The 13,156-nt window shown below is 38.2% G+C and overlaps 1 protein-coding gene across 2 annotated transcripts in view; it reads left to right on the top strand.

The window, feature by feature from the left end:
- The window catches only part of SPTA1 (spectrin, alpha, erythrocytic 1 (elliptocytosis 2)), a 117,914-nt gene that overhangs the window by 94,465 nt on the left and 10,293 nt on the right, over window positions 1-13,156 (top strand). The window contains exons 36-43 of one of the 2 annotated variants that reach the window (XM_006861621.1): window positions 951-1,071; window positions 1,622-1,743; window positions 2,667-2,799; window positions 8,290-8,387; window positions 9,001-9,173; window positions 9,761-9,837; window positions 11,232-11,441; window positions 12,215-12,511. In XM_006861621.1, the coding sequence (XP_006861683.1) occupies window positions 951-1,071; window positions 1,622-1,743; window positions 2,667-2,799; window positions 8,290-8,387; window positions 9,001-9,173; window positions 9,761-9,837; window positions 11,232-11,441; window positions 12,215-12,511 (1,231 nt within the window). Of the gene's footprint in view, window positions 1-950; window positions 1,072-1,621; window positions 1,744-2,666; window positions 2,800-8,289; window positions 8,389-9,000; window positions 9,174-9,760; window positions 9,838-11,231; window positions 11,442-12,214; window positions 12,512-13,156 lie in introns of both variants that reach the window. The other variant, XM_006861622.1, reaches the window with a different exon arrangement.

The raw sequence follows: 13,156 nt of genomic DNA, 5'->3' as shown, positions 1-13,156 counted from the left end.
ATATATATATATATATATATCCTGGAAACAAAATGAAAAGACCATATAAGTTTGCTATAGATCATAAACTATGTAATGATTATGGAGATAGTTGGTTATTTACATCACTTCACTTTCCTAGCTGATAAGATCATGGTCATTATTCTGTTTGTATCCAATATATATTATATGATCTTGAACTGGACACTGAACAGAGAATATTACATAGTACCTTTCCTGGTTTGATTACTAATTCTATTTCTGTTGTAAAATGTATGATTGAGAATATTTCAACACATAAAATTATTTTTCCATTTAATCAATATGCTTCTCTCCTACAAAATTATTTATTCTTGTTGTTGTTATGTGCCGTCGAGTTGATCTCAACTCAAAGAGACCCTGTATAGGGTTTCTGAGGAACATCTGCTGGGTTTGAACTATCAGCCTTGTGGTTGGCAGTCCAGTACTGATTCTACAGCACCACACCAGAAATCCATTGAATGTTACTTGTGATCAATTAATTGGTGGGAAACACAGTACTTAACAGTTTTCTCCTCTGACAGTTATCTTCACTCTTAGAGCAACATGTAGAACATTCCTAAACAAATTCAGAAACCACAAGATAGATAATCGTGTCTATGTAGTTTCTGACTATACTTCATGATGGTACTTTCACTTTTTATGCTCTGGACCATCTTAACTGCTCTTATCAAATCACTCTGCTATAGTTACACTACTTAAACTTGTTGTTTCAGATGGTATTTTTATGCATGTGATGGAGATCATCTTCTTATTTTAACTTTTAATAGCATAATTCAGAAATTTCACTGACTGCCACTGACACCATATTTTGGCTATTGGCACCACAATTTACCACCTCCCAACCCTACCCCTCATCCCCAACATGCACCAATCTTCTCAGAAAACTATTGCTCTAGGCTGACAGCTTTCTTTGTCTTTGTTGGTCCCAGGGAGAAACTGTTACGAGTGAAATCCCAAGACTATGGGCGAGATCTGCAAGGTGTTCAGAACTTACTGAAGAAGCACAAACGCCTAGAGGGAGAGCTGGTGGCACATGAGCCTGCCATCCAGGTAGGAATCATGGAATATGTGAGCTGGAAAGACAGTGATCACTAAGTAACAGTCATTCATGTTATAGATAAATAGAATGGTGCTACAAGATATGAAGGTAGCATGTGCAGGCCACATGAATAATTATAGAGTTCACAAGTGTTCTTATCTCCTTCACATTGTATCTCCCATGAATAAAAACTTCTGTATACCAACCATGATCTGACCTGGAAGTAACTTTTGTAATACTTCTGTGATCAGATGCTGACAATTAAGATGCAGATTGGGAAATATGGGAAAGTTGAAACATGTAGCAAAAAGGTAGTTCTAGACTTGGCTTGCCAGCAGACTCAACCTATGACCCAAATAATCCATTAAACAAGTCTTGGAGTTTAGCCTAGTGCTAGTGCTGAGATAGTCACCAAAACACCTGGACAAGTTTTGCAGGAAGGATCCTCATTCGGAGTTTGCAAATGATCTGGAACATAGAGGATAGCTACTCTGATGGGGGCTGTGACTAAATAGGGAGAGATTATAGGTTGATAGAACATGAAAGAGATGTTTTCTTCAGAATGTGCTGGATATGGCAGAGAAGCTGGGAGACAAGGCTGCTGTGGGGCAAGAAGAGATTCAGGAACGATTGGCTCAGTTTGTTCAACACTGGGAGGACCTGAAAGAGTTAGCCAAGACTCGGTAAGTGAGATCCAATTTTCTTCCTGGGTTGCAGTTGTTGGGTTGGGCTTGGAAGAATTCCTAAATGCCTGCTTAGCTTTCATTTCTCTCCCCAACTACCCATCTCTATATATTTTAAGTCCTTTCTCAAATGTCAAGTCTTTCGGATAGCTTTTGCCTGCTTTCTCCCTACTTCTTCTGTGTTTAAATACACCTCTCCTCCTACATTACCTGCACTTGTGTTCCTTTTATCATTGATAACATATGCTATCATTCATGCCAGGCTGAGTCACATGCTTGTTCTACTTTGTGTATCTTTCCAGTTTTAGAATTATGTACAGCATTTAGTACTTAAGGAACGAATAAATAATTTTTATAATAGCAATGTAGCCAAGATTGAACTCTTTCTACCTATAACCATGTCTCTTGGCAATGGAAAGACAATTTTTCCTGGAAAGTAAAAGAAAATTCTCAGATTTTAGTGGTGATGGCATGATATAAGACTCCTGGTGTGGAGCTGTAGGATCAGCGCTGGATTGGGAACCATAAGCTTGGCAGTTCAAACACACCAGCTGCTCCTCAGAAAACCTATAAGGATTGTGATGAGTCGGAACCCACCTGATGTCACTTTAACAACAACTTAACGATATAAGAGAACATGTCTGTAACTCTGAAATCTGAGTACTTTCTTAATACTTCCTAGAGAGTAGACAATGCTATGAGAGTGATTTTCTTTGGGATGTCTCTTCTGCTGCACAGGAGATCAGTACTGCTGTTACACACATATCAGACTGGCCCAGTTCAATGATCCAGTTTCACTCTAACTGATTTGTGCAAATAAGCCAGTCTGTTGTGATGCAATTGTGCTACCTTGCTAAATTCCCACTGGTTATCAATTTTCCTCATCCCTATTGGGTATTGTCTCTGCTCCTAACCAATTACAGAGGGCTTCAGTTGGAAGAGTCTCTAGAATATTTACAATTCATGGAGAATGCTGAGGAGGAAGAAGCTTGGATCAGTGAAAAGGAAACTTTGGTTGCCCGAGGGGATTCTGGGGACACATTGGCTGCTACTCAGGTGAGCAGCAATCTGAATAAAAAAATTTTCTCTATAATTTGGGTCTTTTCTTAAGCAGTCCATGTTTTTACCAATGAAATCTGAGCCTTTCTCATAATGGGGTAAGAGTTGAGAAAAATATGAATAATTCTTCAAGTTTGAATATGGGAAACAAACATCTAAAGATGTATATGACATACCCAAGGCCAGGGAAGCAATCAGGTCTGAAGGCAAAACTCAAATTGTGTTTGCATTATTTGTGATTTATCTGTCAAAGTTATCATGATTAAAGATGGGCAGACCTTTCCTGTGTCTTTTCTTACCAGTGTCAGTTGCCATGAAAGCAACTCTGATTCATGGTGACACATGTGTATCAGAGTAGAACTATGCTCCATAATACTTTTTTAAATAAAGTTTTTATTGTGAATTGGGTGATAGTTTACATGGGAGAACATCAGCTTTACATTCATCCTATCTTTTGTTTCATTGCAATGATTACAATCCCCTTCATGCATCATCATTCAACAGCATTTGCTTCCATTCCCGCTGCTTTTTTCTTTTTTTGATGTACACCGAAGCACTCAGGAATATATAACCATTTAAACAACCAAAGGGCATACCCCACAAGACCCCCCCACCCCACTGCCTGGCCATCAGCCCACAGCCCCACTCCTTCCCTGAGTCCAGAGTCCCCAGCCACTCCATCTCTCCACATCATGGTCTCTGCCTCCATCTCTGGTGTCACCTTTTCTCTTGATAGGGTCCCACATTCTACTCTTCTCCCTTGATGGTCCCAGGGTCCTCTGCTCCTGGACTGGAAGATCAACCACTCCCCTCCTTTGGTTACAAAATATCTACCTTTACATCTGCAACACTCACAATCAGTCCTGATAGCAATTACTAACTATTGAACCACAAGAGTCTTATCCCCATCTCCTTTCACCAGCCCTTTCCAGACAAGTTGGAAACAACTCAGGGCAGATTCTACCTTCCCCCATACCCTCTGAAACTAGGCTCCCTCTTGAAAGCCAGGCACTTTGTGCCTTTGGAGTTCCTCCATTTTGCGTAGCCAATGTCTGAGTTGCCCATCCCTGTCAACCCTGTGTACCAAGCAGGTGGGAATGATCTTTGCTGTAAAGATTGGTTCCCTCTTTTGCACTACTACATCCATAAGTATAGGTCAAATTCATCAAATTGTAGTGATTACTCTTTTTTTCCTCTTCTTTCGTCCTCTAGTCAAGTGCTGATCATCCAGCCATTGAAGCTAGGTCAAGTGGGTACTATCAGCAAGTATGGGTGTTCTTGCGCATCTCCCCTCACTTCATATCAGCTGAACACTTCACTCTATGCTCTAGTCCTCTGTGGCCCTGTCCCTGGGTCCAGGAGTCCTCAGGTCTCGCCATACTGCTGGCCAACCAGGTCTCAATCCAGGTGGACAGGAGACTGTTGAATGTGGTCAGACTTATCTCACAACTTCATTGCTGTCCCCCCCAACACACACACTTCCCCTTATCAGTAGACCAACGTGGTCACCAGAAGACCACATGCCTGCTCATGTATTCACCTTGAGTCTTAGTCTTGGAAGGGGGTTTGCCCTGAGGAGACCCAACCGCTTGCCCTCATGGCTCCCCAACAAACAACTTGCTTGTTCTTATAGTAGTCAGTTGGACTGCCATTGTTGTTTTTTATTTTTCCTGCTGGTCTTTCAAGAAGTATATTCTTTTCTTCTAGCAGCTCCAGGCTGGTCAGCTTGTCCTTTCAAGTGGAAATTTCCCACCTCAGAAAATTCTGGATAGGGATCCAGATTCCACTTATGTTCTTATGCAATGCAAAGGCTCTGCAGGAAGCCTCCTTCCCTGGACAAGTTGTAGCCCCACTTTAGGCATTCCAATCAGTTATAGGCTGAAGATGGACTTACAAGCTTGCTATGGTGATATTTCTGACTATCCCTTTCTCTTCACCTCAGGTGGCTCCATAACATTTTGAAAGACTAACTTTTCAGAAGTAGACTGCCAGGTCATTTTTTGAAGCACTTCTAGGTGATCTTGAACCCATAGCCATGTGTGTTAACCATCTGCATTACCCAGAAACACCTAAATTATCTAAAATTTCCCTCTAATCCTAATTTATGCTGATTTGGAAAACTTCATCTATGAATGACCATTAACTACACCTTTGAGAAAATACAGTTTTAAGGGAAAGACCTTCTGAAGAGAGTCCAACATTTATAGATATCTTTAAAATATATCATTTTTTAAAGGCAAGATATGCTTCCTAATAAAAAAATGGATAAATTCTGTGTGATCTTTGGATCCTGTAAAGTTTGAGCTTCTGAGAGAGTGACTGCAAAATAATCATGGGCTAGGGACCATGAGAAATATACCTAGTAACCTGAGAACTTGGGGATTTACCAATAATTATTTTATACAGATTATGTTTGTTTCATGGCATAAAATAAGGGGGAAATAGACTGTAAATAGAAATCTTTAAATCTTTGTAACATAAAACTCAAACTACCAACTTCTTCTAGTTGGAAGCATCTTTTTGGATATGTGAAAACTGATACATGTGTTCATGCATTTTAAGACTTTATATTCAACAGATTGATTTTGTTAAAATCAAGCAAAAGTCTTTTGTTTTGGGAATTATATATTCATATACAGTGGTAAGAAATAATATAGACAAATTCCATGTGCCCTTTACTCAATCTATCCCAATGGTAACATCATACAATACTATAATGTAATATTACAACATGGATAATCAAGATACATGATATTTCTATCATCACAACCATTCCTCATGTTGCTGTTATATAGCCATACCAACCTCCCTACTGCCCCTATCCTCACCTTAACTTTTGGCTACTATTATTCAATTCTACATTTCTAGAATGTTGTCATTTAAGAATGTTATATAAGATGATATTATATAGTATATAAACTTTGGGAACTAGATTTTTTTCACTCAGCATAACTCTCTGAAGATTCATTCAGATTTTTACATGTGACACAATTTCCTTTTTTCTTTTTCTTTTTTTTTTATTGCTGAATAGTATTTTATGGAATGAATTTATCACAGTTAATTTTAATCAATTGAAAGACATCTGGACTATTTCCAGTTTAACTACCCATGGTCAGATTTCCATGTGAATCTAAATTGTGATTCATACATGTTAAATGCCAAGAAGTTCAATTATTGAGATATTTTGCATTTGGAATCTTGGTGTGGTACTGTAAGATAAGCGCTGGACTGCTAACTGCAAGGTCAGCAATTTAAACCCACCAGTCTTTCCTCAGAAACCCTACTATACAGGGTAACCATGCATTGGAGGTGACTCAATGGCACTAACAGTAACAACACTAACATTGTAAATGCATGTTTTGTTTAAAAACAAAAAACAAAAAAACTATGAAACTCTTTCCAAATTGGCTGTACAATTTTATGCTCTAAACAAAAATATGTAAGTAGTCCAATTTCTCCACATCCTTGTCAGTTTTGGTGTTGTCATTTTTATTTTAGCTGATTTTTGATGTGCAGTGATTTTTCATTATGGTTTTAATTTTCATTTTCTTAATGGACTCCTGGGAATCCTGGTGTGGTGTTGTGGGTGAATGTACTGGACTGCAAAGTCAGTTTGAACTGCAAGGTTCAAGCTCACCAGCCCTGGAATTTCTATATAGGGTTGTTAATGGTTGGAACTGACTTGACTGTACTGAACTGACAACCACAACAATGGACTCCTGGTATGGTGCTGTAGGATCAGCACTGCATTGTGAACCACAAGGTCACTGGTTCAAACCCACCAGCTGCACCTCAGAAACTCTGTACAGGGTTGCTATGAGCCAGAATTGACTGGTCAGCCTTTAACAACAATGACTAATGATGTTTGACATGTTTTTTATGTGCTTTTTTAATATATAAAATATCTATCCACATAATCCTACTGTGTCATCTTTTGTGAAGAAGTAAATGACTTTCTGCTTTATTAGGTTCTTAGAAGCATAGATTGATTAAGATCAAAGTGGAGGGTTGTTCACTTAATGTGCATGTCAGGATTTTCTTCCAAATTATCCCATCTTCTCCTTTTCTTTTAGCATGTAAAATGAAATGGTGTTTCTGATAAATTACTTATAACTTTCAGAACCACAAAAGACATATTTGAAAAATTATGTAGGTTTTTTAGCTCTCTTTCAAACTTTTCTGCCCTTAGTATACAATTATGGAGGCTATTTTGGGATGTATTTAAAGGGAGAAGGTTAGATGTTAGTTAATGGAAACCTATATTGGATGTGCAATACCTGAACTCTCTGAAGTGTTCAGGGGAAAGTTCAGAAAAAATAATTAGAAACAGAAGGTGATGATGCTGGAGAATTCATTCCATGTATTATATATACATAAAAATGTAGTTAAACGAAGCATCTCCATCTCCCAAATGAGATCATCTGTTCAATTTCCATTTACAGTTTCTGCATAAAGATGAAATATAATAGTCATAAAACATAATGTAGGTCATATTGTATTAAAAGGTACAACTACATTATTTACATTCCTAAGAATATAATTGGGAACACGGTGGCTATGTAGGATAAGCACTAGACTGCAAACCACAGGGCCAGTGGTTCTAGCCCACCAGGCACGCTGAGGAAAAAAGATGAGGCTTTCTGCTCCTGCAAAGATTTACAGCCTCGGAAACCCTTTACAGGGTCGCTATGAGTCTTACCTCTCTTTACAGTCGATTCTTACTATAAAATATTCTTAATACTTAATAATTTTTGATAGAAGTATATACATTTCAATATAGAGGTATTCTTATATATCATTTCAATTAGCACCCTTAGTGCTAACATCCAGAAAGTCATAAGGTTACATGGTAAGTTAGCCTCAGTATCCCCTGTATTCCTTTGACTCTTTTTGGTAAGATGTTCTATTTGACAAGGGGAGAGTTTGAGGGAGTACATTTAATTGAGCAAATTCAGGAGGGAAATGAGCTCTGGTGGCATGGTGGGCTAAGCTTTGGGCTGCTGAATATAAAGTCAGCGGTTCAAACTCACCAACAGCTGAGAAAGAAAGATGAGGCTATGTGCTCCTGTAAAATTTTATAGTTTTGGAAACCCTAAGGAGCAGTTCTACTCTGTCCTATAGCGTCATTATGAGTCGGTGGGCACACAAGAGAAGGGACTACTGAGGATGCAGTGGTTAATTGCTTATTTGCTAACCAAAAATCAGTTCTCCTAACCTACCAGCTGCTCTAAGAAAGAAAGATGTGTCACTCTGCTTCAATGACTAGTACAGCCCAGGAAACCGTATGGGACAATTCCACTGCATCCTGTTGGGTTTCTATGAGTCATCATTGACTCAATAACACACAATAACAGCAACATTCAGTAGAAGTGGATATTTACCTAGTCTTCCAGTTTAGATGAATCAGTCTAAATGGGCAGAATATATATGAGATAGATTCCCCAGCCTTGCATATTTTGATTCATTTTCACTGACTCATTTACACAGAGTTTGCTAAAGAAGCATGAAGCTTTGGATAATGACTTTGCCGTCCACGAGACCCGAGTGCAACATGTGTGTGCTCAGGGAGAAGACATTCTGAGTAAGGTGAGCCTATTCAAGGATTCCACATCAAACTTTTTGTTTTCATAAAAGGATTGTTCTAACTTTATTAATTTCTCTAGTTGCTTTTTCTCCCCTAGAAATTCTTTATTTCCAGTTCTTATAGGTACACCTGTCAACTTACCTTAAATCCTTTTGATATTCTTACACTGTTGTGAGGAATATGGTGTTTATAAAAATCTATCACTGATTTCACCACAGAGTACTGTCAGGATCTGAAGAAATTTCTTTGTAAACCTTTAAGGAGGAGAATCCCACTGAAACTTCATTGTCATTTTAGACTCATTCTTCTGTTTAAATGTTGGCTATACAAAGCTTCATTGATCTAAGTGCCATAGAGAGATGATTCCATATGTTTGAGAAGCCAACACCAATGAAGAGGGTAACAATTACATGACAGACATGAGAAAACTGTTCCATCACTTGAATGGAAATAATCATTTGAGACATAGATGTATAATAGAATAATTATACTAGATAGGAGACTAGTAATTATATATTTGGGGTGAGAGCTTTTTAATGATACTAAAGAAATGAAAATGTCTACTCTTGGATACTTATTAGTATATCTGCCTTTCTCCTTCTCCCCTCAACATTGGTGCTGCAGGAAGAAAGTCAGCACAAGGAGAAGATTGCTGCCAAGATAGAGGCTCTGAATGAAAAGACTCCTCTTCTGGCCAAAGCCATAGCTGCTTGGAAGTTACAATTGGAGGATGATTATGCCTTTCAGCAGTTTAACTGGAAGGCTGATGTGGTAGAGGCTTGGATAGGTATGAGATGTGGGCCCTTTAGGTCTGAAAAATGTTGATTGATCCCATTTGTAGAATGGTTTCTGGAGGCTTTCTTTTCTACCTAAGGAAAAGGGGGGCTTCCTGATCACTCACCCGGTCCTTTCTAAATGTAATTACAATCACATATTTAGAAGCACACACATGCATAAACACACATATGCACACACACACAAAGAAACATGCTGATGAAGTTGCTGTCTATCATGATTGAAGAGGATGCATTTTTGAGAAATTGGTGATTTCATGTGTAACACACAGAAAGGTAGAGTAGAGGAAAATATTCTAGGAAATAACATGTGTATCTGATTCAACTACAAATCATGGATAATCTGCAGTTTTCCTTTGTCCTATGAAATACTCCTTTCCATTGGCCTTACTTGTATTTCTCAGTTTTATCCTGCAAACACCAGGAAAATATTCCATTGGGCTCCACTGCTTCCAGATACTAGTGGAGTACCAACATTGATAATCATGAGGCTGTCTATAGTAAATATTCATTTTCTCATTACCAGGGCAGATAAAGACCAACTATATGTCTCCTCTTAACAATTATTTTTTCCTTTTAGCCGAGAAGGAAAGAAGCCTGAAGACCAATGGCAATGGTGCAGATCTTGCAGCCTTTCTCACTCTGCTGGCAAAACAGGTGAGAATGGGGCTGCCTTGTTGACAAATGTCAGTGTAGCTTAAAACCTACATGAAACAGTTCAGTGTTATGGGATTATTTAATTTCTGAGTCTTGTCATTTTATTGTCTGTAGGATCTGTAATATATCCCCCTTTTCATTATTGATATTGTTAATTTGCTAATTTCTTCTCTTACCTCTTGCCTCTCTGTTTTCTTATCTTTCCCTTCTTCCTTCATATGCATTATTCCCTTTGTTCCTTGTCAACCACTGACTTTGGTACTTATATCCAATCTTTATATAGTTATTCTCAAAGATATAACTGGTCTAATATAAGTGTATGATGCTGTGGAATTAAGCACTGGAGCACAAGGTCTGTTTGAACTACAAGGTCAGCAGTTTAAACTCACCAGCTACTCTGTGGAAATCCTATATAGGGTTTCTATGAGATGGAACCGACTAGAAGGCACTTAATAACACAATAACAAAGCAAGCAACTCTGGTAATTAAAGCTGTTAAGTGAAACTCATTGAACTTTACAGTTTTGATTTCCACATTTCTGCATAAAATTCATTTGTATATCTTGCTTTTGAGATTCATAGAATTATACTGCTATTAGTTAGAAAACAATACAATAAGTAATATATTGATATTTTTGAATCAGTATAATTTTGAATCAGTATAATATTTTGAATCAGTATAACTGAATCAGTTCTAACTCACAGTGACCCTATGCACAACAGAATGAAACATTGCCCGATCCTGCCCCATTCTCACAATTGTTACATTTGAACCCATTGCTGCTGCCACTTTGTCAATCCATCTTGTTGGGAGTCTTCCTCTTTATAATATATTATAAAATACAAGAGAGTTTTATCTTTTACATTCACTTTTTTAAGCTTTTTGTGAATTAGGTGAAGGTTTACATAGCAGATTTACATTCATAATCCATATACATTTTATTTCATCTCATTGATTGCGATCCTCTCACTGTACCATTTCCTCCCTGTGCTTCTCGTTTCCATTCCTCCTGCTTCTTTAATCCTTCTGAACTTTGTTATTGGGTAAATGCTGCCCCTTTGATCTCAAATGGTTGCTTATTCTTTAAGAGAGTTTTAGAAAGAATGTGTGTTGTAGGAAGCCTTTAGTTTTGATTAGAAAAATGTGGAATATCATTTCATGATTCAGTATTCCCTTAGCATTAAATTTATATCTAGCCTAAAATCTAAATGTAATACAGACATCCGCCTGGAACTAAACTCTAATTCCAGCCCTAAATCTTCCCTTAAACTTGTTAGCCTCATTTCCATTTTCTTGCTCATCACCCTACCTCTTGCTGGTGGAAATCATGGGTGAATGGCACCTTTAATCTGCACTATTTCCCTATTCACACTCTCCCTGTGGATCTTTCTCAGGATACTCTGGATGCCAGTCTGCAGAGCTTCCAACAAGAGAGACTGTCTGAGATCACTAACCTGAAGGACCAGTTGGTGGCAGCTGAGCACAGCCAGACCAAAGCCATTGAGGAGCGCCATGCTGCCTTGTTGAGACACTGGGAACAGTTGCTGGAAGCCTCTGCAGCCCACAGACAGAAGTTGTTAGAGAAGCAGTTGCCCCTACAGAAGGTAAAAAAAGAATATGATGAGACATAATCCAAATCAAAACCCATTGCTCTCCAGTAGATTCCAACTCATAGTTACTCTATAAGACACAGTAGAATTGCCCCATAGAGTTTCCAAAGCTGCAGTATTTTCTGAAGCAGACTGCCATATTTGTCTCTTGTGTAGCAACTGGTGGATTTGAACCACCAACCTTTTAGACAGCAGCTGAGTACTTAACCATTTAGCCACCAAGACTCCTTGAGGCATTATCATGTCTCTGTTAATTGTATATTAGTGATTGAATCCATAAGTAGAGACTAAAAACACTGGATAACCTGGATAATCTAGAGAGATTTGATTACAGTGAGAGGGATTAGACAGGCATTCTTGGTAAGCATGAAGTAGCTCATTTGTGAAAATATTTCATTTTGTCTTTGTTTGGGTTGATTGTTCATTTCTCCAGTTTGACTGAAGATGGAAGTCAATTGCATGTAGTGGAAGACATAGGTAGAAAAATGAGTAGAAAATAATTGTCTATATTAGAACTGAAATTGTTAGTTAAGAGTTAAGATAGTCTGTATGCTTTTCTGTAATTCAAGTAAAAGGTGTCTTGGATATGTACAGTATTTATAAAACTTGTGACTCATCTGGTCACATACCTCCATCATTGGTTTTAGTGCTGCCATTTTGGAGCGTTGGCCCTGTAAATATTTTATGACAATCATTATTTTTATTTTTAGTCTTCCACTAAGATGTGTTATCAAGAAAGTTGGCATTATCTTCTTTACTTTCTGCAGGCTGAGGAGTTATTCATGGAATTTGCAAACAAAGCTTCAGCTTTCAACAATTGGTGTGAGAATGCTGAGGAGGACCTGTCAGAGCCTGTGCATTGTGTCTCACTGAATGAAATTCGCCAGCTGCAGAAGGACCATGAGGTCTTCTTGGGCTCTTTGGCAGGGGCTCAAGCTGACTTCAACCATTTGCTGGAGCTAGACCAGCAGATTAAGGCATTGAATGTGCCCTCCAGCCCTTATACCTGGTTAACAGTGGAAGTACTAGAAAGGATCTGGAAGCACCTTCCAGACATTATCAAGGTAAGTTGGGGCACTGCAGAGCCTTCCTTTAGCTTAGTGAGCATGCTCATTTAGTATCCAAATTGGTGGTTTTTTGAGAAACAATGGGGCACTATTAATAATTACACTGGAACAGCAGGCATGAACCTGCATTCTCCAAGAAAAATTGGGAATTGTGTTCACAATATGCACAGCCTTATGCTCCTTTGGTAAAATGATCTCATGTATCTGTGTGTTGGGTGGTAGTTCAGAGAAGTAATCAGTAGCACCAAGAGATGGCTCCAATATTTGGTTATGAAACAATATTCAGGTGAGTATTCATAAAATGTGTGTAATTGTATATTATGTATGTGTATATTACATACTATGTATTTATAGATATAATGACTATATAAATAAAATGCATATGTGAATATACATATATACATGAGTTGTTATTGTTGTTAAATGCTGTTGAGTTGGTTGTGACCCTGTATAGCATTTCCCAGGAGTGGCTGATGAGCTTGAACAGCCAATTTTGCAGTTCAAGCCAATTTTGCAGTTGAACACATTAACCTACAGTGCCACGCCAGGACTCCATATACATAAGTGAGTTTTAATTCCTAACCCTTTGGTTAGTAGTGAAGCACTTAACACGGTGCCAGCAAGAAATGCTAAAATAGGGAA

This window comes from Chrysochloris asiatica, unplaced genomic scaffold (genome assembly GCF_000296735.1).
Source record: "Chrysochloris asiatica unplaced genomic scaffold, ChrAsi1.0 scaffold00042, whole genome shotgun sequence".
NCBI lineage: Eukaryota > Metazoa > Chordata > Mammalia > Afrosoricida > Chrysochloridae > Chrysochloris > Chrysochloris asiatica.
The sequence above is the reverse complement of the archived record's forward strand: the minus strand, read 5'-3'. Positions and strand labels throughout refer to the sequence as shown.